Raw genomic sequence first — 23525 nt, forward strand, 5'->3', positions numbered from 1 at the left:
GTTCATATTTATGCCAGTTGCCGTGGTGTGTGTGTGTGTGTGTGATCCATCTTTTGTGATCTTCTGACAGGACAAGTCAACGGGGAAGTTAGTTAACCATGTTAACAATTGCAGTGATTCACTTAACAACGGTGGCAAGAAATGCCGTAAAGTGGGGCAAACTTCACTTAACAAATGTCTCACTTAGCAGCAGCAATTTTGGGGCTCAATTGTGGCCATATGTCAAGGACTACCTGGGGTGACAATGGAGTGAGAGGGTTTGGGGGCTGTGGGGCGGAATGCAGCGTCAGGAGTGGACTTTCAAGATTATGCCAGAAACAAAAAGGAAGGAAGGTTGCAAGCAGCAGGCAAGAGTCACAAGCAAAGAAGAAAAGGCAATCTGTCTGTCTGTCTGTCTGTCTATCTATCATCTATCTATCTATCATCTATATCTCTATCTATCTAATCTCTATCTAATCTATCTATCTATCATCTATCTATCTATCTAATTATCTATCTATCATCTATCTATTTAATTATCTATCTATCTATATCTATATCTATATCTATCTAATCTATCTATCTATCTATTCTCTATCTATCTATCTCTATTTATCTAGCTATCTAATCTATCTGTCATCTATCTATCATCTATCTATCTATCTATCTATCTATCTATCTATCTATCTATCTATCATCTATCATCTATCTATCTCTATTTATCTATCTATCTAATCTATCTATCATCTATCTATCATCTATCACATATATATATATGTGTATATATATATATATATATATATATATATATATATATATATATATATATATATATATATATATATATATATATATATATATATATATATATATATGTTGTATTTGTATTAAAAATACATTAAAAATAAAAAATATGGTTTTCTGCCTGCATGGTCTTCTGTGATAAGCCGAAGGACAGAAAGAGGGAGTAGTGACCTTCATCCCATATTTAGTCATACCAGGGGTTGTAACACAAATACATACATACATACATACATACATACATACATACATACATACATACATATATATTTTGTATTTGTACTGATAAATAAATAAAGGGAGACTAGTATAGATCTATTTCGAGCTAATTAGCTCTCATCAGCTAGCCATACCCTTACTGGGATTAGAACCTGGGCTGTATTATATATTAGGCAGGAGTCTTAGCCACTAAGCCATAGGCTGTCCTCCTTATCAGTTGAGCCAGGGAAATAGGTATGTATTTGTGTTACAACCCCTGGTATGCCTAAATATGGGAGGAAGGTCACTACTCCCTCTTTCTGTCCTTCGGCTTATCACAGAAGACCATGCTGATCTGAGCTTTCCCTGAGGAAAGCTATATATATATAGTATTTTTTTAAAAAAAGAGTAATCTGACTTTAGTAGGCTACCTTGCTTACTTTCTCCCACCCACCCCCACAAATTTGCTTCTTTTAGAAATGAGAAGTAATTCATGCTTGTAGTATATGAAAACTTTTTTTCTTGTACTTTTCAAGAATTAGAATTTAGGTAATACATTGTGAGAGGTAAACGTATTTACTTTTGTCCAAGTTGTACATTTTAGCAGTATGAAGATCTTCAAACTAGAGCTGTTTTATTAAAAACTTCAGAACATGAAAAAAAAGAAAAGAAAAGGCAGAAGAACTTTTAGGAGAAAACTGTCCAGAAGTCCAGTCTTTTGAGCTTATTATGAATGGAAAAGTTTACAAACACCTGGAAGGGAGCTAGAGCAGAATCCTGGGATGCCCAGAAGGGGCTTTTCTGGCCATGCGTGACCCTCCTCCTCCTCCTCTTCCCCCTTGTGCATCAGGGCCTGGTACTGGGGCTACCTTTCCTTCTATGACAGCGGGGGTTACATCCAGGAATTGGGAACGACTCTCCAGGAAAGCAACGCTTGTCTGCAGGGCCTCCAGCAGAAGAACTGGATCAACAACAGGTGAGTGAGGAGGGCAGGGGAGACCCAAGTCGGAACCCGAGGCACGCTTGCACCTTTCCCCCCTCTCCCCCCCCAAAAAGCTCCTTGCTTTGTGGTATTTTGACCCGCCTTTCCATCTGTTACAGGAGCCAAGCGGTCTTTGTGGAATTGAGCCAGTACCACCCTGTTCTGGACCTCCATGCTGCTGTCACGCTCCGGCTGGAGTTCCCGGTGGCAAAACACTCTGTGCCAGCTGTGACCGTCACTCCCTTCCCGCTGCAGCCCCTTGGCAGGAGGGTGACCCCGCAGCTGCTCATGATGGTCAGTCCCAAGGGTCTCCCTGCTCATCCTCCCTTGTAGAGGGCAGACGGCTGGCACTGCTCCCATGACTGTGCAGGAGAAACCAGGGCCAGGACTAGCAAAAGACCTTTTGGGCCCAAAGAGACTCCCTAATTCAGGGGTGAAATGCTAACGGTTGGGGCCGGTTTGCCCGAACAGGTAGTAAAAAATACTAAAAAAGTTTTTTTAAAAAAAAGTTCCAACGATCGCACATCACACAGCCAAAAACGGGGGTGGGGGCGTCCGTTTTTGCTCCCCTTAAACCTGCTAGGCCAAAAACAGGAATGGGGGTTGCTAAGAAAGAAAGAGAGAGAGAGAAGGGAGAAAGAAAGAAGAAAGAAAGAGAGAGAGAGAAAGAAAGAAAGAAGAAAGAAAGAAAGAAAGAAAGAAAAGAAGAGAGAAAGAAAGAGGGAGGGAGGGAAAAAGGAGAGGGAGGGAGGACCACAAACGTGGCACTAGAGGCAGCTTCAGAGGATACCTTGAAAGAGCACAGCAATCCAGGGCTGGAAGGGGCCTGGAGGTCATCTAGTCTAACCCCCTCCTCCAGCAGGATATTGTTAAAGTGAGCTTCTGTCTTTTGATTCCCCCAGTCACATGACCCACCAAGCCACGGCCACAGAACCGGTAGTAAAAAAATTTTTAGATTTCACCACTGCCCTAATTCCTCTGGGCCACGAAAGAATGGAGGTCCTCTGATTGACAGGAGGATGAAAAAAATGGAAGCAACTCTCTTCCCTGTCTGAACACTTCCCAGAGAATGACCCACCGGGAACCCCATATTAAAACAACCCACCTTACGTGTGGCCAGCATGTGAAAACAACATTTAACACGGCCCAGGATTGAGTTCGGCTGAGATTGGTATATGTGGGACTGATTGAGGTTGATTGTAGGGATGATACTGAAATGTAATTTTATCCTATTTCTATATATCAAGTTATACTTGATGTCAATGTCATTTTACTCCAATGCCATTTTAAATTGTTTTTATTAATAATTTGCACTTAGAACTCTGCATTCTGATAGGGCCAATATTGGCTAATCAATAAGCTTTCCAGAGAGCCCATGTTTCTACTCAGGGTGCAGCTTCTAGGAAGTGACAGAAGGCGTGGAAGGGACTCATCCGCGTATGGCCACCCCCACCTTTCCTGGGAGCTCACCTGTCCTCTTTCTCCTCCCCATCCAGGTCTTCCTTATGATCCTGGTGGTCTATTTCGTGGTCTCCGAGTCTCTTGCCATCAAGAAGGAAGGCAAGGCCTACTTTGCCCTCCTCAGCAGCTACGGCCAGTGGCTGCTCATCCTGGCCACCACTTCCACGGTGGTCGTCCACCTCAGCCAGGCCACTCTCGCTGAGCGGCAGTGGGCGAAGTATCTGAAGAACAAGCGGGCCTTCACCAGCTTCTACCCGGTGGCATCTCTCCACGTGGCCTTCAGTTGCCTGGCTGCTTCTCTGCTCTTCCTGCTGACAGTCAAGGTAGGAACAGGTGCCCATCAGGAGGGCCCTGGAATCAGTTAGGAATTCCAGGTTTCCTTGTTAGGAGAGCTTCGGAAAACACGAACAAATTTGTGGATGTGACAAGGAGTTAAAGCTTTCTCAGAGGATTAACAGGTTAACAGGATTGGAAGGGACCTTGTAGGTCATCTAGTCCAACCACCCACCCAAGCAGGAGGTCATCTAGTCCAACCACCCACCCAAGCAGGAGTCCCTTCGGGGAGAGGGGGCGGTCTATAAATCAAATAAAATTGAAAAAATTGAAATTGAGACCCTATGCCATTTCTGACAGAGGGCAGTCCAGTCTCTTCTTGAAAGCCTCCATGAAGCTCCCACAGCCTCTGAAGGCAACTCCTGTTCCATTGGTTAACAATCTGATTGAAACTCTGGAAAGACTGCAGAGAAAGGCAACAAAGGCGATTAAAGTCCTGTAGACTAAAACATAAGAAGAACTGGGATTGGACTTGTCTAGTCTAGAGAAAAGAAGGACCAGGGATGACATGATAGCAGTCTTCCAATATTTGAAGGGCTATCATAGAGAAGAGAAAGTCAACCTATTTTCCAAAGGACCAGAAGGCAGGACAAGAAACAATGGATGCAAACTAACCAAGGAGAGAAGCAACCTGGAATTAAGGAGAAACTTCCTAACAGTGAGAACAATCAACCAGTGGAACAGTAGTTGACTCCAGAAACCGTGGGCTCCCCATCACTGGAGGTTTTCAGAAAGAGGCTGGATTTGTCTGAAACGGTCGAGGGTCTCCTGCTGAAGCAGCGGATTGGACTAGAAGACCTCCAAGATCCCCCCCCAGCTCTATTTTCTGTGCTATTCTATGTTAAACCTCTGTGTTTGTAGTTAAACGGTTGAGGGTGTGAATTAGGGGCGGCTTTGACCGATTGAGGCAGAAGTGACACCGGAGGAGGACTCTCAGATCCCCCTCCGCTCCAGGAAGGGATTCTGTTGCCCCAACCGATCCCCCCCCCCCCCAAAGGCAAAGCCAGCCCTTGCTTAGCCAGCCTCCCTCTCTGCTTCCCAAAGGCTTCCCAGCAGCTGCGCTTCGTCCGACAGTGGTCCACCTTCGGCAAAGCTTTGCAGAAATCGGCCGGGGAGCTGCTGGGCACTGGTTTGGCCTTCGCGATCCTGATGTTGGCGTACACACAGCTGGGATACCTGGTAATGGGGGAAACCCTGAAATAGGGAGGGGTGGGCTGAGATGACATTGTCCCATCAGCAACTGGAGGGAGAGGAGAGCTGGGCCCCTTCCTCTAACCTGCCCTGTGGGAGCCCCTTCCCCTGGTTTGACCCCCGACCTATGCCAATCATTCCAGGGGCAGTTTTTTTTACCACCCTGAGCAAAATGCCTTGTCTTCGGGCCAATTGGAGGGGATCCACGCAGCCCCTTTTCTAAACGTGGTTTCTTCAACCTAGTTTTACCAAGAGAGAGCTGGTTCTCCTCCTTGACCACCAACAGCCGCGTTCTGCAGGAAGAGACATTGACGTTGGCTGGGATGCTTTCCCAGGGCAGGGTGGCAATCCCTCCCCCAGGCTCCCTCTAGACTCGGTTTCAGTATTTTATTCTCAGTTGCCTTATGAAAAATCACCTGTGGGATAAATGCTCTCTCTCTCTCTCTCTCTCTCTCTCACACACACACACACACACACAAACACCATTTGAGGATCAATGGGCCTTCAAATGTTTGCACCCCTAGCATAGGATCCCTGATGCCCTTCCTTTCAAATCCATTCTTTGGGGAGTTCAGTGGATCCTGAATACAATTTTGGGTGAACCAAGCTTGTTCTTAAATCTGTAAATACAGATAAAATTAACATTTCTAAGGCTATGAAGCTCATTAACCCGGCTTTAACAGAAATTCCAATTCTCTAGTCCAGGGGTCTCCAACCTTGGCAACTTTAAGCCTGGAGGACTTCAACTCCCAGAATTCCCCAGCCACCAAAGGAAAGCAGAGGAAAGGAAAGCTGGCTGGCTGGGGAATTCTGGGAGTTGAAGTCCTCCAGGCTTAAAGTTGCCAAGGTAATATCCCAGAAATGTTCGCTTTAAAAATAATATTCATCCATTTTGGGCCAGACGGTGCAGTTAACAGTGAGCGCGGATGGGCTGCTGCTGTCGGCAAGCGCTGGACGTCTCTGTCCATTTCTGAGTGGGAAAAACAGGGTTCAAGGGCCTTTTTTGACGTCTTGAGAAGTGAGGAGGCTGGGAATCCACACTACCACCACCCACTCCTCCCGTGAGGCCATTTGGGCTTCAGCTACGCAGGGAAGGAGAGTCCTGAGCTCCAGGCTGCCTTCCTGGCCAGACCTTCCTGGCCAGCCGCTCACCGACCTCCCTCTGTGTCCGCACAGCTCTTCTCGTCCACCTCCGAGGGCTTCTCCGGCTTCGGCCGAGGGATCCAGCTGTTTCTCACCGGTCTGCACAGTGGCAGGAGCCTCCCGGGACCCGCAGGGCTCCCCCACCTCCTCTGGGCCAGCTACGTGGTGCTGCAGCTGTGGTGCCTCTCGCGGCTCTTCCCCGCCGTGCTCATCCGTCGTTACCGCGAGACCCGCTTTGAGATGTACCGGCCAGCCTTCGAATCCCAGGACTACGAGATGGTGGAGCTTTTCCTTCGGAGGCTCAAGATGTGGATGGGATTCAGCAAAGCCAAGGAGGTGAGTGGGGGGGGGGGGGGAGCCTGGGGCAGGGGACCCTCCGGGGCTCTTGGCCTGGCTACTCTGGCCCAGCTCAAAAGGGAAGGGAGGTCCCCTCCTCAGGTGGCACTCTGGTCTTTGGGCTGCTTTCTCCAAGGAGGAACCCCGTTTCTGAATCGACAGCAATTTAGCGCCTGCCCAAATAGCGCAAGTGGTATGATTGGGGGGGGGGGGCTTTCTAGCTGTGGGGGAGTTGAAAATCTCACCTCCGCCACGTAAGTGCTGTTCAGTCGTTTAGCAAAGTGACGGTCAACTGATGATGTTGCATCCAGAAAGGCACCTGGCCTTCTGCGCCTGCAGGGACAGGAAGCCGGGATCACAGGGTGGTCCAACGGTACTAGTGAAGCCCCCACCCCATTTTTAGGGGTCTTACACATGTGAGGCACGCCAAAGGGACAGGGTGTCAGCGTTCCAAATATCATCCAAAATTAAATCAGAGTCCAAGGTAGAAATTTCCTCAAACTTCCAATTTATTAAGAGAGACATGTTGGCACATCTGTGGAAAACCCGAATCTGAGCTTCCTGGAACAGTTGAAAGTTCAAGACGTTGCCCCCCACACCCACCAGTCCATCACATGGTCCAATCTTCCTCTGCCACGCTGGCATCTCCACCCACCCACTTCCGGTCAGGTGCAGAGGTGCAGATTATTTTGTCAACAACACATTTACATTCTAGTCCTTACTATTCCCCTTCCCAATTCCCCACTAATGAAACAGCGTAGTAAAGTAAGAGTGTGTGTGGCAGGCCAATGATCCTATAAGGAATAGGACTGCAGGCCTGACCCAGGGCTCCTTCCATTGAGCCCTCAGGGCTGCCATGACGACTGCTTTGATATTGCCACCAACCTGCATCCCCCCTCGTGACCTGCCCTTCTTCCCTCAGTAACAGCATTCACCTTGTTGGATCTCTCCCCCCCCCCCCCTGAACTTGCATGGAGATCAGGAGGGTTTTAGGAAGCGGCCGAGACATTTAGGGCGGCCAAATGTTTTTGTTGCTAAGTGGACTTCTTTTTATGCAATTTGGGAATGGCTTAAAGTTTTGTTTTATTGATTTTGATTCAGATCCAATGGCACAGATGTGTGTATGTAAAATCTGCTTTGAGACCCGGAGGGCCTTTAAGCCATCTTTTGGTCAACCAATGAAAAGGCCCTGGACCATCAGGCAGGGTCCTCCCCTCCCCGCCTCCTCTCAATGGGAAAGAGAAGAGGGCCCTTCCCCACTCAGGAAGCGGTTCTGCCCTCGAGGGGAGGCTCCTTGCCTTGGAGGAAGAGCAGAGTGGAGGCTGGCCTGCCAGGGCAACCCTGACCTCGTGGCTCCCTGACACAGGCTCAGAGCGAGGGCAGATGCTGGCAGCTGAAGGCAGAGACTCCCAAGGGGGCAAAACCAGAGCGAGTAGATGAGTGGAAGGCAGGGGATTTTTTCTAAGCTTGACTTTTAAGCCCCTGCTTTGGCCTCTTGGTGTGGGGCTACAATTCTCCCCCTGTGCCGTGTGCATTTCATCACCACTATGGCTGGCATAATTTTGCTGTTGGGGAAATGCAGAAGGGGGGGGGGTACTTAGAAGCCCTGCTGAGTCTCCAGGGCCCTCGGGTGAGGCTGGGACAAGTCCCACGGCTGAGATAGAAATAGCAATAGCACTTAGACTTATATACCGCTTCACGGTGCTTTCCAGCCCTCTCTAAGCGGTTGGCAGAGTCAGCCTCTTGGCCCCCAACAATCTGGCTCCTCCCTTTATCCACCTCGGAAGGATGGAAGGCTGAGTCAGTATCAAACTCTTGGCAGAGGAGTTGCAATAAAATGTAATACTGCATTTTAACCACTGTGAAGGGAAGGAAGGAAGGAAGGAAAGAAGGAAAGGAAGGAAAGGAAGGAAGGAAGGAAGGAAGGAAGGAAGGAAGGAAGGAAGAGCAATAGCACTTAGACTTATATACCGCTTCACAGGGCTTTACAGCCCTCTCTAAGCGGTTGGCAGAGTCAGCCTTTTGCCCCCAACAATCTGGGTCCTCATTTTACCCACCTTGGAAGGATGGAGCGCTGAGTCAACCTTGAGCTGGTGAGGATCGAACTGCTGGCAGTTGGCAAAATTAGCCTGCAATCCTGCATTCTAGCCATTGTGCCAAACAAGGAAGGAAGGTCCATAGCAATAGCACTTAGACTTATATGCCCCTTCATTGTGCTTTTATAGCCGTCCCTAAGCGGTTTACAGAGTCAGCCTACTACAATCTGGGTCCTCATTTTACTGATCTCAGAAGGACGGAAGGCTGAATCAACCTTGAGCCTCTCAGGATTGAATTTGCTGGCAATCAGCAGAATTGGCCTACAGTACTGCATTCTAATAGGAAGGAAGGAAGGAAGGAAGGAAGGAGGGAAGGAAGGAGGGAAGGAAGGAAGGAAGGAAGGAAGGAAGGAAGGAAGAGCAATAGCACTTAGACTTATATACCGCTTCACAGGGCTTTACAGCCCTCTCTAAGCGGTTGGCAGAGTCAGCCTTTTGCCCCCAACAATCTGGGTCCTCATTTTACCCACCTTGGAAGGATGGAGCGCTGAGTCAACCTTGAGCTGGTGAGGATCGAACTGCTGGCAGTTGGCAAAATTAGCCTGCAATCCTGCATTCTAGCCATTGTGCCAAACAAGGAAGGAAGGTCCATAGCAATAGCACTTAGACTTATATGCCCCTTCATTGTGCTTTTATAGCCGTCCCTAAGCGGTTTACAGAGTCAGCCTACTACAATCTGGGTCCTCATTTTACTGATCTCAGAAGGACGGAAGGCTGAATCAACCTTGAGCCTCTCAGGATTGAATTTGCTGGCAATCAGCAGAATTGGCCTACAGTACTGCATTCTAATAGGAAGGAAGGAAGGAAGGAAGGAAGGAGGGAAGGAAGGAGGGAAGGAAGGAAGGAAGGAAGGAAGGAAGGAAGGAAGGAAGAGCAATAGCACTTAGACTTATATACCGCTTCACAGGGCTTTACAGCCCTCTCTAAGCGGTTGGCAGAGTCAGCCTTTTGCCCCCAACAATCTGGGTCCTCATTTTACCCACCTCGGAAGGAGGGAAGGCTGAGCCAACCCTGAGCCGGTCAGTCAGGATCAAACTGCTGGCATTGGGGGAAGGAAGGAAGGAAGGAAGGAAGGAAAATAGAATTGGTACTTAGACTTATATACTGCTTCACAGTGCTTTACAGCGTTAGCCTCTTCCCCCCCCCCCCCCCCGCAACAATCTGGGTCCTCATTTTACCGACCTCGGAAGGAGGGAAGGCTGAGCCAACCTTGAACCTGGTGAGACTCAAACTGCCAAATTGCAGGCAGCCAGCAGAAGTAGCCTGCAGTACTGCATTCTCACCACTGCACCACCGCGACTCATGAGATGCTTCTCTTCCCGCAGTTCCGCCACAAGGTCCGCTTTGAAGGAATGGAGCCGCTGCCCTCCCGCTCCTCCAGCCAAGACTCCCGGTCACTGCAGGGAGCCACCCCTAGCGCTGCCTCCGAGAGCTCCCGGGCTTCCACTTCCTCCAGCCAGCTGGACGGACTCAGCCTCGCCACCAGCACCTGCGACAGCATGGAGCTCGATGCGGAGATCCAGCAGCTCCTCTCCCTCCTGCAGACGCTGCTCGCCCAGTTCGACCGGGTGAACGGGGCAGCCGAGGAGGTGTACGGCTTGGAGTGCCGGTTGGAGAGCAGCCAGAACCGGCAGGCCAGGCGGAGGGGCAGGCGGAGGGCCGAGTGGCCAGCCAGCCTTTCCCACCCCATCCGCACCGCCCCCGCCTGCTTGGCTTCCGAGCCGGGCCCCAGCAGCCGTCCTGTCCTGCCCTCCCGGCCCCTGAGCAGCCCGGCGGCCTTCCGGGTCGTCCACAGCGGCCCAGGCCCTCTGCTGACGCCACAGAAGACGCTGGCAGCGGCAGCCACCAAAAGGAAGCGGCCTCTGCGGGCCAACAACCGGGTCCACCCCACCGGCAAGTGAAGCAGACGGGAGAGGCTTCTACTGCAGCCTCAGGCCCCGTCTCTCCAGTGGCTTCTGGTGGAGGCTGCAGGTTGGCTCTGGAAGCCGCGGGGGCACCAACCGGCACGACGGAGCCACAGCCTTCCACGATGCTGCCAGGTGGCACAGGGCCTTTCCCCGAATTTTGGCTTCTGCAGAGGCTGAACAGCTCTCTCCTGGTTTCCATGCCTCGGGGGGGGGGGGCAGGGGGGGAGCCAGGAAAGGCCAAGTCAGGTGTTTGGTGAACACACCTCCAGGGAGAAGAAAGGACTCTCGGAAGGCGAGAACAGAAAAAAAGTGTTATTTTTCACAGAAGCTTTACAGCAAACAAAACCAGGTTCGTGTGTTTGTGTGTGTGAGAGAGAGAGAGAAAGAGAGAATACTTGTGTTTTTAATGCAACCTGTTCTTTTTTGGGTAACTCTGCTCAAGGGAGGAGCTCAACCACCATGGCTGAGCCTGGAGTGGAAGGACTTTTATCCCTGAGCGGAATCGGAGACATTGGCAGGTGGGGTGGAGAAGAAGCTGGACTTTGGAGACAGAAGAATGTGGGGCTGAAAGGACAAATCCAGCGGAATGGAGTAGCCACTCGGGTGTATATAAATCCAAAGAGAGTGTCGGTCCGAGATTTTTTTTTAAAAAAAGGATCCCTTATTTTTGACCAATGTGCGAAGCCCCTCCTCGGCCAATCTTGGAGACGGCAACAACCGTTTCATGGGTCTAAAAACTACGCAGGTTGGAAAGGGGGGGAGTTGGCCGCGGGGAGAGGACCTGGGAGCTGGTTTTCCCCGGCTCTCGTTCCCTCGGCCGTTCTCCGTGAAGGTCTGGTTACGTGCATTAGGTTGATTGCGTCATTTTATGGTTGAGGAAGACGATGGTTTATTTTTATAGGGTTTGTTTGTGTGAATGTATGTTTTGAGTATGCATGAATGAATATATGAATATATCTCTATATTCATTCGTATGGTTTACTAGTTCTATTTACTGCCAGCACTTTAATCTATGCTTGCCTTAGCTACCAATGACACATGCAACTTTTAAAGAGCAGGATAATATATCATGGAAGCAGTATTTTTGTTTCTTGTAGATCATAATTTAAAACAGGCCACTGGACTATAACCTCAGGTGGGCCACTTGTTCTCATGACTTCACGTGGACCCCCCCTTCCTCCCCCCACAGGACCCCCAGTGAGGTGGCAGCCTAGAAATACTGGAATTGCTTGGCATCTAAGCCAGTAGTGGGGAATTATGGCCCCTTTATGACTTGTGGGCTTCAACTCCCAGAATTCCCGAGCCAGGAATTCTGGGAGTTGAAGTCCATAAGTCATAAAGGGTCCATAGTTCCCCACCCTTGGTCAAAGCAATGTGTTTGTGTTCCTGGTGCACACAACCCGTTGCTTGGAGATGCAGAGTGGTGAAGAACAAACCCATCAACTCATCATCCATCGATTCTAGCTCCCAAATCGGAGCTCGGCCACCATGATGGCCAGGTGAACATTGCAGGCTGGGCCCTGCATGTGCCTGGCCACCCTGCTCTCTTCCAAGTCCCACGAGGACTAGGATTGCGAGAGGCCCGTAGGGAGGCCTGGGAACCAGCACAGGTGGCCACCTCCATGTCATCCCTTGGCTTTCATTCGGGGAATCCCTTCCATTTGAACGCTACGGCCGGTCCGTGCAGGAACTCGTCTTTCTCCTTTCTCACGACAAACCCCCATCATATTCCAGTGGCCGGTTTAATGTTATGTGTATTATGAGTAATTTATATGGGATTTTTACAAGAGGAAAAAAAATGTATATTTTTGTATGTTTGCTGTTTTTATAGCAGTGGTATTGTGCTCACACGTGTAGATGGTAGATATTTAAGACAAAGTGACATCAAAAGCCTCACTTGAGCATTGCTGGCGTGGGGGGCAAAGCAATGTGCGGGGTTTGCCAGAGGAAGTTCGGAGACGCCAGGGCAGGAGGCAGGACCTCCTGGCAAGGCGCCCACTGCAATCCCCGCAAAGGCACTGCACATGCAACAGGAACCCCCATCCCAGGGCCCCCTCCCCAATTGCTTTCCCAAAACCTCACTTAAACAGCTTAGGTGACCTTCGCTACCCAAGAGTCGCAAGGAGGTGTTATTTCTTTTTAGCAGCTGCTCTGGGGGGCTGCATCCACCATTTCCGACACTCGGAAAAATGCATTTACCTGTTTTTAATATTATTTATGAGGGTGCTATTGTCAAACTTCATATCATATTCCAGATTGCTTTAGTAGGAAGGAAATTTCCTACCTTCTTTGATGGAAATGGGAAAGAAGGTTGGTTGGTAAAGAGACAGGGAAGAAGATGGAGAGAAAAAGAATTTGTTTTGTTAGATTACTTGTTGGGGCAAAGTTCTCAGTCTTAGCCATTATCAAGTAGGAAATGAGGGAAGCCATTCAGGGGCAGTTGTTGGCCATCCTCCTCCCCAGGGCTCAGCTGACATCCCTCCTGCCCTTCTTGCCAACTGGAAATGCAGCACCTTAATGGAGGAGGGGGCACCATGGGGCAACTATCGACCAGGGCCAGCCCAAAGCTGAAGGCAAGGTTCCCTCGGTCTATTTAAACAACAGCTGGCTTGAGGTTGGCATCCTTTAAAGAGCACAGCCTAAACCAGGCCAGTAAATGGAGGACGGACAGTTACAGCTTGAGCCAGAGGAAGGAGATTTGACGCTTGTGTTGGTCAGTTAAAAGTTCTCGTGGGTTATTTAAAATGTTGGGAAATCGCAAAGGATGGGACAAGTCGAGGCAGGAGCAGGTGGTGGGGAGGATGGGCAGGAGGGGCCTCTCGTGCTTGGCTGCAGCGAGACCTACAAGAACAGGAGCAAATTCACCGCATTGGACACCTGTCAACAACATCCCCACCTGGCCCCTCCTGCCAAATATAAAACATTGAATGTATGTTTGGGCCTCTGCGGCCAGTTTGCTATTTATTCCTGTCTGAAATCCCTCCCAGCAACACAATTTATCCAAACAGCTTGGAAAGGGCTTCTGAGTAGCGAGAATGTAAGAAGCAAGTTGTGCTTTGTGTTAAATTTGCAAAGAAAGTATTTTTTTTTTATACTGGTGAATTAGCTTGACAAGGTCATATTAAAAGACAATGGACTGCTCTGTCGGCTCTCGTCTCTGTCTTTTTAAACCAAGGTTGGACAACTAATTTTTCCAAGGGGCCACGTGAGAAGTTGGGAGAAGGGCTCTATTGTCCTATGTTCTTCTTGTGGCACGCTGGCAGCAGAGTCAGACGAGGAGGAGGTGGGGGGGGGGGCTGGGCCAGCTTCGGAGCCTTTGGAAGGCTCTGATAAGGAAACAGCATCGGGGACAGAGGGCAGAGCCCAGCTCTTCCATCCTCCCCCAGGTGGAGAGCCAGCTGTCTTCGGGGCCTGAGCTGAGAGCGGTGGGGGGGGGGGGGCGAAGGAACGGATGGGGTCCATGCCAGATGCGTGAAAGGAGAGGAGAGCAAAGGAAAGCAATAAGCCAGCTCTCAGGGAAAAGAAGTTCTAGATGCTAGCCAGCTCCCCCCTGGCTGTGAAATAAACAGGAGGGGTTTGGGAGTGGCCGGTTGTCGCAGACAACTGTTCGTTTTCTAGTATACAGCAAGCAATTCGGGTTCCTTGGGCAGAACCAGGTTTGTTGGGACTAATTACTTTTGGGTTTTGTTTCTCCATGTGACTAAAAGACTATTACTACCCTGTTTTTAAAAGGTGGTTGTTTTACTCACGAGTAAGCAGCCGATCATTACTTGTGAAGGTGGCCCAGAACAGTTCTGTTCTATTTCCGATCAACCAGTCAGCTCCTTTATGCTTCAAAAGCTCCAGCACTGCATGTGGGCCTCGGACTTGCTTTGTTCATCCCAAAGTCAACTTTAATTAGTTAAAAATTAATTAAAATAAACCTAAATTAGGGCCAAAATATCCCCCCCCCCCCCAAAAAAAAAGGCCAAACCACCGGCATCATAGACTGGACACAGTCCATAAAACACCCCAAAGAATGACAATAGAAAAATATAGCAACAGGTCAGAGGAACATCCATGGCCGTTGTCTGCAACCTGCGGCTCTTTCATTCCCCTGCTGTGGCTCCCTGTCGGCTGAACCCACCACTGGCTGGCCTCGCCCTCCCCTCCCAGCCAGACCAAAGAGCTCCAGTTGTCTGGGAACCTGAAATGACTTTTGATTTAAATCATATGGTAAAAAGCACTCAAAGAAGAAGGAAGAACATCAGCAAAAAAAACCACCAACAACCATCACCAACCCTTGCCTGTTTTTGGAATTCAGTGATTCAAGAGGGAACACACCCATACACAGACGAGAGACAGAGAGAGACAGGGAAATAGAGAGAGACCTGTTTCCCACCGAAAAGAAAAAACCGGGAGCCACAAAACCCGCGTTAAGTGTGGCTGGGCGGGGTGTGTGTGTCGTATGACTGGGTGGGAGTGAGTAACGTCGAGTTGGCCACACCCACCCAGGTTTTGTGGCTCCCTGTGTTTTCTTTTCCGTGGGAAAGGGGTCCAAATGGCTCTTTTGAGTGTTTAAGGTTGCAGATCCCTGATCTATGGGACGCCCACTCTCAATGGGGACTCCTAATGGGGACTGTAAGGCAGCGTCTAGGGCAGGGATGTGAAACTTGATTTCATTGAGGGCCGCATCAGGGCAGCCCCCCGGGCCAGATCTAAGCATCCTGCGGGCTTGAAAAGGGCAAAAGAAAACAGTACGTGGACATCCGAAGAGGAAATGATAGCAAATTAGAGATGCGAGTCTATTGAAAAACAACCTGCACTATCCCAATTCTCCTGGAGGAAAATAACAACCCGACTTCCCACAAGAGGAGCTGTGTGAGAACTTCATTCAGATGACTACAAATGCACTGCAACAATCCAGAACACCAGAAAAAGGAAACAGACTCTCTACAATATTGTCCAACGGAATACGTACCCACACAAATGTATCCAAAAAATGCCAATCAAAAGAAGCTCCGTAAAGGATAACGTCATGTTTACAGGAAAAACTTCCCTGCAACAATCCACACACTACAACCACACGGCATTACAACAGTACACAAACCAAGTAAAGCCCTCCGACACATCAATGGTACAGGTAGCCCTCGACCTCATGATCCAAAGATGCTTTTCAAGAGGGCGGGAGGCTTTCTTCACTTGTGTAGGTGTAGGAAGAACCCCCTCTAACAATAGGAAGTTCTCTGGTATTTGCCCACTGGGGATGGCTGAAGCCTCTTCCTCCTTGGGATGCTAAAACATCCTTCATCCTGCTTTAGAAAACTCCTCCTTTCAATCTTCAACAATGTGTTTGTGTGCGCATGTGTTGTACGAAGAGCGGAGAGAACAGATAAATACCAACGCCTGTTTGACACTTTTCTGACTTTGTACACGTTGTTCTCAACTTATTTCCCCAATTGATGCTAGAATTTATGTTGCTAAGTGAGAAATGAATTCTGTTAAGTGAATTCTGTCCCATTTCACAACTTTCCTTGCCATATTTAAGCGAATGACTTGCAGTTGTTCAATTAGAAACACGGCTGTTACGTGAATTTGGCTTCCCCATTGACTTTGCTTGTCAGAACACTGCAAGAGGCAACCGTCATAAATATGAACCATCATAAATATGAACCATTTGCCAAGCATCCAAATGTGAATCACGTGATCACGGGGATGCTGCAAAGGTCGTGTGAAAAAGAGCCATAAGTCACTTTTTTCAGGGCTGTTGTAACTTCAAATAGTCACTAAACAAACTATTGTAAGTCAGGGATTACCTGTACTTAGCAATAGCACTTACACTTATATACCGCTGCACAGTCCTCTCTAAGCGGTTTACAGAGTCATCCGCTTGCCCCCCAACAATCTGGGTCCTCATTTTACCCACCTTGGAAGGACGAAAGGCTGAGTCAACCTTGAGCCGGTGAGAATCAAACTCCCGGCAGTGGGCAGAGTTAGCCTGCAAGTACTGCATTCTAACCACTGTGCACCATGGAAAGGAAGGACGGACAATAGCACTTAGACTTATATACCGCTTCACATTTACAGCCCTCACTAGGTGGTTTAGAGAGTCAGCCTCTTGCCCCCAACAAACTGGCTCCTCAATTTACCCACTTCGGAAGGATGGAAGTCTGAGACCACCTGGTGAGATTTGAAGTGCCAAATTGCAGGCAGCAGAAACTGCAGTACTGCATTCTAACTACTGCACCACTGTGGCTCTTAGAAGAATTACCTGCAAGAGATTTTCCCAGCCACCTTTTGTATACGGCAGTTACTTGAATTTTTCAGAGTTCCAGAAACCCTGAATGTACGTGTAATGAAGAGAACTTTCACTGAAGCTAGCAAGAAACCTGGAGCTATGGAGGCGGGGGGGGGGGGGGGGGGTTGTGTAATGAGCAGAAGGAATATCCTTGGGGGATAGGAAGAAAAGTGCGACCAAGACAACTATCAGATAAATGAAACCGGAATCCAGGGCAGAAACGTAATTGGAAAAAGCATCTCAGATGGGACCTTCCCAAGTTCTTCGCCAGGGAGGGAGGCGAAGTTCTGGTTCTGCCAGGTTCTGTGGTGGTATAATAATAGAAGTGGCCTAGAGGTGGCGCTCTCACCTCACTATCAGGAGGCTGTGAGTGGAGGCAGATGTTTCTCTTTGTCACAATGAGAATGTATCTGCTGAAACAACCTCCGCATTGGTGACAGGAAGGGCATCTGGCCAGTAAACACTCAGCTCTATTCAGTTGCCCAAGACTCTACCCTGCAAGAGATTACGGGGCCTTTAAAAGATGATTAGCGTCCATAACAAACACGAAGAGCTGAGAGTTGTGACCAAGGAAGCATCCACATCCCCCAGGGCCATTGACCAGTCAGGGGGAGATGTCCAGGTTAGTTGAGACGGCTTCCAGGGAAGGAAGGTGAATCGAAGAGAGTTTTTGGAGTTTGCCAGCAACTCCAATTTTCATGGCAGGTTTGGCAAGCCACAGATCCCTCCTCCAGAGGTCAAAAAAGAGGAGGGCTTGGCGGCTCTTGGGCCCAACCCATCTCAGAGTCTCATCCAAGGGTATCCCAGCCACGCCAGGCGCTGGGCCTCCTGGGCACATGGGGCAGCTGAGTGGCCAGGCAACCGATCCTCCCCAGAGACCCATGGGAGAGAACCACCACCGTCAAGACGATTGGTTGGCCAATTCAGACTTTAATATACATACAGGCAAAGGTCTACAAACCAGAGAGCACCTGGGCAGTGAGTAAAGGTTCCTACAATGTGTCCAATGGTCCCTGGTTGGTTAATACCCAGTGGAGGTTCACAGGCCAACACACACAGGTGTGCGAGTGCGCCCACACACAGAGCCTGGAGCAACTTAAGCTGACTTCTAACATGCAGAAAGTGGCGGCACAAGAAGACAAAGAACGAAGGCAACCAAACTAGGCTGCTTAACCTATTGGAGGGGGGGGGGGGACAAAGCAAAGCCCTGGGAAGAGCTGAGAGAGGGTGGGGCAGGGAAGGGGCTGCACCTCCCCCAGGGACCGTTTGCACCCCGTTTGCCTGGCAGCCGCCCTCCCCCTAAGTAGCTAACCTCCCCAACCCAATGACAACACACAGCCCTTTCCTCTTGCCCAGTTCCTCCAAAGTGACCGTCGGCTGGAGGGCGGAGTTGCTGTCCCTTAGAGGAGGGCGTGATCCTGCCCTGCCAGCTCAGGTTACCCCACACACAATGGGAGGAGGAAAGATCCGCTTTGATTAACAGCCCACAAAGCAGAGCTCTGGATTTGGGCTGCAGCCGCTTCCACAACTGGGGCCTGAAGAGACGCCTTGGCAGCATCCGAGGGAAGCTCCGAGGGGCTCCAGAACAGAACGAACGGCAGCAAGGCGGCTGGCCAGGACCTTGTCCTCAAGGGAGGATTGTGATTGAGCGAGAAGGACCAGCCAGAACAAGAGCAGCAACCCCACCCACCCACCCACCACCCACCCCGCAAACACAAGTGCTTCTCTCTCCTGATCAACAGAAGGAAGCGCATTTAGAGTGAAACCATCATGGAGCACATTGAGGGGAGCCAGGACAAGGCAGCCTCTTCCAACCATCCAGAGAAACCAGAAGAACTTCTGGCAAGGAAGGCCTGGTCAATCCAGGAGGGAGGACGACATCACCACCAAGGAAGGTGGCCCGACTGGGAAGCTTTCGGCAGGCCTGCTGGCCAGCTCTGGAGCCAGTTGCCTGCAGGGCCCCCATAGGCCACGCCAGTCCCGAGCCTCCCGCCAGAGGAGGAGTTTCTCAAATCTGGGTGAGGGGCAGGAATTTCTGGTAGTAGCTCTTGGTGACATCGATCATCAGCTCCTGCGTGCACTCGGGCAGCTCCCCCGAGAAGAGCCCTGCAGAGGACAGGGACATGAGCAACTCACCGGCCCTCCTGCACACACCCCGTCTCTTCCCCCCTCCCCCAGCATCTTGCCCCTTCTAGCTTACCTGGACAGCCAGAGAAGATGGTGAAAGGTGGGACCACTGTTTCCGGGGGCAACACTGTGTTGTCAAGGATTCTGCAGCAGTCTTTCAGGACACACCTGCGACCCTAAAAGGATGCCAAGACATGAAGATGTCACCTGCTGGAGCCTCTCGGCCTCAAGAGCTCTGCTCTGCAGCATCAGGCCAAAGGGATGGAGCCAGCCTTAAGTCCCTGAGGGTTTCTTAAGCTTAGCAACATTACGATAAGCGGACTTCGATTCCCAGAAATCTCCCGCTGGCTGGGAAATGATGAGAGTGGAAGGCCACACATCGTAAAGCTGCTAAGCTGGAGAAACGGGGCTTTCGACAGTCTCTGTAATGTCAGCTGCGGGCCAGGAAACTGAACTACCTGGAGAGCAGCCAAGATGGTCTGAAGACCAGGAGTCACCCTCCCCCTCAAGCTTCAGGGGTTGCTGCCCCAAGACCTGAAATGATGAACGTGTTGGGGCTGATCCACAAGAAATGGGGGGAAGCAAGGTAGAAGTGAGCTTGGAAGAAGCTCTAGGCCAGGGGTGTCCAAACTTGGGAACTTTAAGACTTGTGGACTTCAACTCCCAGAATTCCCCAGCCAGCTATGCTGGCTGGGGAATTCTGGGAGTTGAAGTCCACAAGTCTTAAAGTTCCCAAGTTTGGACACCCCTGCTCTGGGCCAGCAGCCCCCAACCCTGGGACCGGTTCCCTGGAGAGAGGTTTCACCTGCTGTCTGCATCCCAGGGATGGGACTTTGCTTGCTTGTGTGTCTCGGTTTCTGGCAGGCTATGGATTGATGCCCGTCCATGAACCGGGGGTTGGGGGCCCTGATCTAAGCCACCCAAGAGAGCCTCTGCAAAGCCTCCAAAGGGAGCAAACAGCCCCTGACTTTCTTGTGCTTTTAACCCTGAGCGCTGAAGCCAGGATAGCCAGTCACACGGGATCTTGTGTTGGGCCACAAAGCAGGTAGACAAGTGTTGTGTAATTGCTGCCCCCAGAGAGGAACCAGCTTGCTTAGCTAAGGGCCTCAAACATGGCACAATGTGACCCACATCAGAAGTCAGATTTGAGCCAGGGAGTCCCTCATCCCCTGAAGCTGAGCAGCTACGCGCACTTACAATGACGCAGTTCTTGCCTATGTGGACATAGGAGCCAATCTGAGCCGCGTTGACAACGCAATCCTCCTCAATGAAGACGTGATCCCCGATGTGCAGAGGGAAGAAGGCGACCCTGGAAAGCAAGGAGGACGGGAGCTTCCTCAGCAGCCTCCCTTCCATGCTCAGCGCTGAACAAAACCAGGCCAGATGAGAGGGGGCAGAATGCAAGAATCCCAAAGGCCCTTCCAACCCCCAACCCCCACCCCCGTGCTGAGGCCTGCAACCGGCTGAGCTCTGGAGGATTCCTTTCCGCCCACCCCTCCTTCCCTCCCTCCTCAGTGGCAGCCAAGGCAAGAAAGAGCAAAAGGAGATGGCAGGCATAGCCAGATGGGGGATTCTGGGAGCTGAAGTCCACACCTCTCAAAGTTGTCATGGTGGAGAAACCCTGGCCTAGAGTAAGATGGGAGGCCAATACATGTTATGTTTATATGTATAAAAGCACATGCTATAACATAAATAGAACACGTTATACTTACGTGTAACATTTATATGTTCTCTTTATGTTATAACCTTTAGGTGTTTTTATACATATACTGTACATATATACAAAGATATACTGTATGCATATACATATCTACACATACACACAAACACACACAGATATACACATACATACACATGCATGTATATATACACATATACATATAAACACACACATTTGTCAGAAACACTAATGTCTATATATACATGCCTATATACATAGGCACACATCTATCTATCTATCATCTCTCTCTCTCTCTATCCTGTCTGTCTGTTTACCTACCAACTACCTACCTATCATTTATCTATCTATCTATCATCTATCTATCTATTATCTCTCCATCCTGTCTGTCTACCTACCAACCACCTACCTATCATCTACCTATCATCTATCTATCTATCTATCATCTATCTATCATCTATCTATCTATCTATCTATCTATCATCTATCTATCTATCTATCTATCATCTATCTATCTATCATCTATCTATCTATCATCTATCATCATCTATCTATCAATCTATCTATCATCTATCTATCTATCATCTATCTATCTATCATCTCTCTCTCTATCCTGTTTGTCTGTCTACCTACCAACCACCTACCTATCTACCTAGTGTAACTCTCTCTCTCTCTCCCCGGGAGGAGGCGGAGGGGAGGGGAGGACGGGGGGGTGGGGTGGCGTTCTCCTTCCTTACCCTTTGCTGAACTTCTTGAAGGGGGGCCTGATGACGCTCCGGCTCTTCACCACGCAGTGCCGCCCGACGCGCACGTTGGCCAGGTCCCCCCGGATGATGCAGTCGTTCATGATGATGGTCTGCGGGGGCAGAGAGGCCCTTTGCCGTGGGGCTCCTGCCCTTCCGAACCCCTCCCCCCTCCCTGCAGGGACCCTCCCTCCCCGGGCGCCCCCTCCCTCCCATCTCCCGGGGGGGGGGGTTGGGGGCGTCTCTCACCTTGCCGTTGAGGACGATGTTCTGGCTCCCGCACAGCACCGACTGCCGGCTCACCTTGTTCCCCGAGGCCTGTCAGGGAGGCCGCAGGGTCAGCGCTCCGCCTCCAGCCCCCCCCCCCATCACTCCTCGGGGCCCACCGCCCTCAGGCCCCGCCTCCGCCCGACCCTCCCCCCCCGGGCCGCCCCCCCCCCCCGCGCACCGTCTCGATGTACTCGGACTTGTTGTAGAGCATCTCGCCCAGCTCCATGGCGGCGCCCGGCACGGCCCGTCCGCGGGAACGCCCCCCGGGCCCAGTCGGCTTCCGTAGTCCCTCTCCCTAGCCAATGGTCTCAGCTCGCCCGTCGGCCGCTAAATATCGCGGATTCCCATTGGCTGCGGAGCCGCGGGAGGCGGGCGCGAGCGCTTTTTTTTTTACTTGGCGCGAAAGGGTTGCGCGCATGCGCCGCGGAGGCGCCCGGGAGTGCGAGGATGGAGGCTGCTGCGTCGGCGGTTCTGACCCCGCAGGAGAAGGCGCAGGTGAGCGGCGCCCCCGGGAACCCTCCGGCCTCCTCCCGAGAGAGAGAGGGAGAGAGAGGCCGGGCAAGGCAGCTAGGGGGTTTCCGCCCCTCCGCCAGCCGCCTCCGCCTTACGCACCGCCTGCGGGACTCCCCGCCACAATATGCCCGGGAGCGGAGAAGACGCCGCCGCCGCCCATTGGGGTGGCTGAACTGGGCTGAAAAGGCTGGGAAAGGGGGCGAGGGGAGCTCTCCCCCGGGGGAGGCTTTTGCAGGAGAGGGAGCCGTTGCTCTTCCTTGGGCTGCTGCAAGCCCTGGGGGGGGGGGGGGAGATCTGCTCCGTGCAGGAGAGAGAGACCTTCCCGACTTCAGGCAATTAAGCAGGTGGCTAAGCTGGGAGCCGAAAACTTTGATTTAGTTTCCTAGTAGGGCAGGGGTGTCCAAACGTGGGAACTTTAAGACTTGTGGACTTCAACTCCCAGAATTCTGTAGTAGGGTTTATGTTGACTGGTCCTTTAGTCTCCTCTGACCATCATTAAGTGTTGCGTCCTATGATCCACGATGAAGGTATTTGAATGGGGGCTGTGATTATGATTCATCACTTCGTTCTTTGTACGTACACTGAGAGCTTCTGCACCGGAGACAAATTCCTTCAACCACACGTGGACAACAAAGAAAGGCCTTTCCTGGCATTTCTTCAGGCACTTATTCACCGTTTGGGGATTTAATCCGTGGGACCAGATGGTGGACGCTTCCCAGCCATTTGAAAATAATATGTGCACGTCAAAACAACACCCAAGACCCCAGGCTCCCTCCTCGAGTGTTCCTAGTACAATAAGCTAATCATTCATTCTGTTTCGGTGCCCACTGACTCCCAGGGCTTCTGGACAGTTTACAGTTGTTAAACATTTGAAAACAAAAGAATAACACACACACCCGCCCTCCCCAAATAGCACAAGTCAAAACAACAATGATGGCAAAGGAAAAATCGGGAGGGAAACAAAACTTAACGGGTGTCAGTTGTCCTTGCCAAAGACCAGGGGGAGAGAGAGAGAGAGGGAGAGGCCTGGGTTTCCAAGGCCCTTCAAAACACCCGTCCCTTGGGGGGCTGATCAGGTTTTGGGGAGGGGGGGATCCCATTCTAAAGAGCTGGCACTGCTCCAGAGAAGGTGCGCTTGCAGGGTCTAATCAGAGGGCATCATTTAATTGGGGGGCACCGGGTATGTGCCAACCGTGTCTGATGAACCAGGCAGATGCAAGGGAGGCAGGCAGCCCCATAAGTAGCCAGGATCCACATAGGGAGGAAGGCTGCGTAAGGACACCCATCCACCCTCCTTGTTACCTCTGAGGTCCAGAACAGTGGAGTTGTCTGTCAGGACATGGGGAACAATCCCAGGTGCTTAAAAAAGTCACCTAGATCCAAACCCCATGCCCTGCACCTCTAAAGGGATCTAGGGTGTTCTTAAATTTCATGTCCACCAAAAGGGGATCTGAGAATAGCAAAGCAGTGATCCACCATGCCCTCCCTCT

At 50.7% G+C, this 23525-nt stretch overlaps 2 protein-coding genes across 5 annotated transcripts in view; one reads left to right on the forward strand and one right to left on the reverse strand.

The window, feature by feature from the left end:
- PKD1 (polycystin 1, transient receptor potential channel interacting) overlaps positions 1-23525 on the forward strand; it is a 184869-nt gene that overhangs the window by 142992 nt on the left and 18352 nt on the right. For 3 of the 4 annotated variants that reach the window (XM_081965352.1, XM_081965353.1, XM_081965354.1), the window contains exons 41-46: positions 1829-1954; positions 2080-2254; positions 3457-3744; positions 4799-4933; positions 6122-6424; positions 9846-13569. In XM_081965352.1, coding sequence (XP_081821478.1) covers positions 1829-1954; positions 2080-2254; positions 3457-3744; positions 4799-4933; positions 6122-6424; positions 9846-10421 — 1603 coding nt within the window. In that variant the 3' untranslated portion in view covers positions 10422-13569. Of the gene's footprint in view, positions 1-1828; positions 1955-2079; positions 2255-3456; positions 3745-4798; positions 4934-6121; positions 6425-9845; positions 13570-23525 lie in introns of those variants that run through there. The other variant, XM_081965355.1, reaches the window with a different exon arrangement.
- Positions 17615-21802, reverse strand: DCTN5 (dynactin subunit 5). Its single transcript, XM_081965345.1, has 7 exons — positions 21701-21802; positions 21502-21570; positions 21247-21365; positions 20029-20140; positions 18905-19007; positions 18636-18810; positions 17615-18390 (listed from the first exon to the last, which is right to left on the reverse strand). The coding sequence occupies exons 1-6, from the start codon at positions 21746-21748 to the stop codon at positions 18713-18715; spliced, it is 549 nt and encodes a 182-aa protein (XP_081821471.1). The 5' UTR covers positions 21749-21802; the 3' UTR covers positions 17615-18390; positions 18636-18712.

Source organism: Natrix helvetica (genome assembly GCF_964273705.1).
Source record: "Natrix helvetica genome assembly, chromosome: 13".
In the NCBI taxonomy this organism is placed as follows: domain Eukaryota; kingdom Metazoa; phylum Chordata; class Lepidosauria; order Squamata; family Natricidae; genus Natrix; species Natrix helvetica.

Coding starts and splice junctions, on each gene's coding strand:
- DCTN5 (XM_081965345.1), bottom strand. CDS start 21,748: ATGGAGCTGGGCGAGATGCTCTACAACAAGTCCGAGTACATCGAGACG. Junction 20,141..21,246: donor TTCAAGAAGTTCAGCAAAGG/GTAAGGAAGGAG, acceptor CTTGCTTTCCAG/GGTCGCCTTCTTCCCTCTGC. Junction 18,811..18,904: donor CATCTTCTCTGGCTGTCCAG/GTAAGCTAGAAG, acceptor TGTCCTCTGCAG/GGCTCTTCTCGGGGGAGCTG.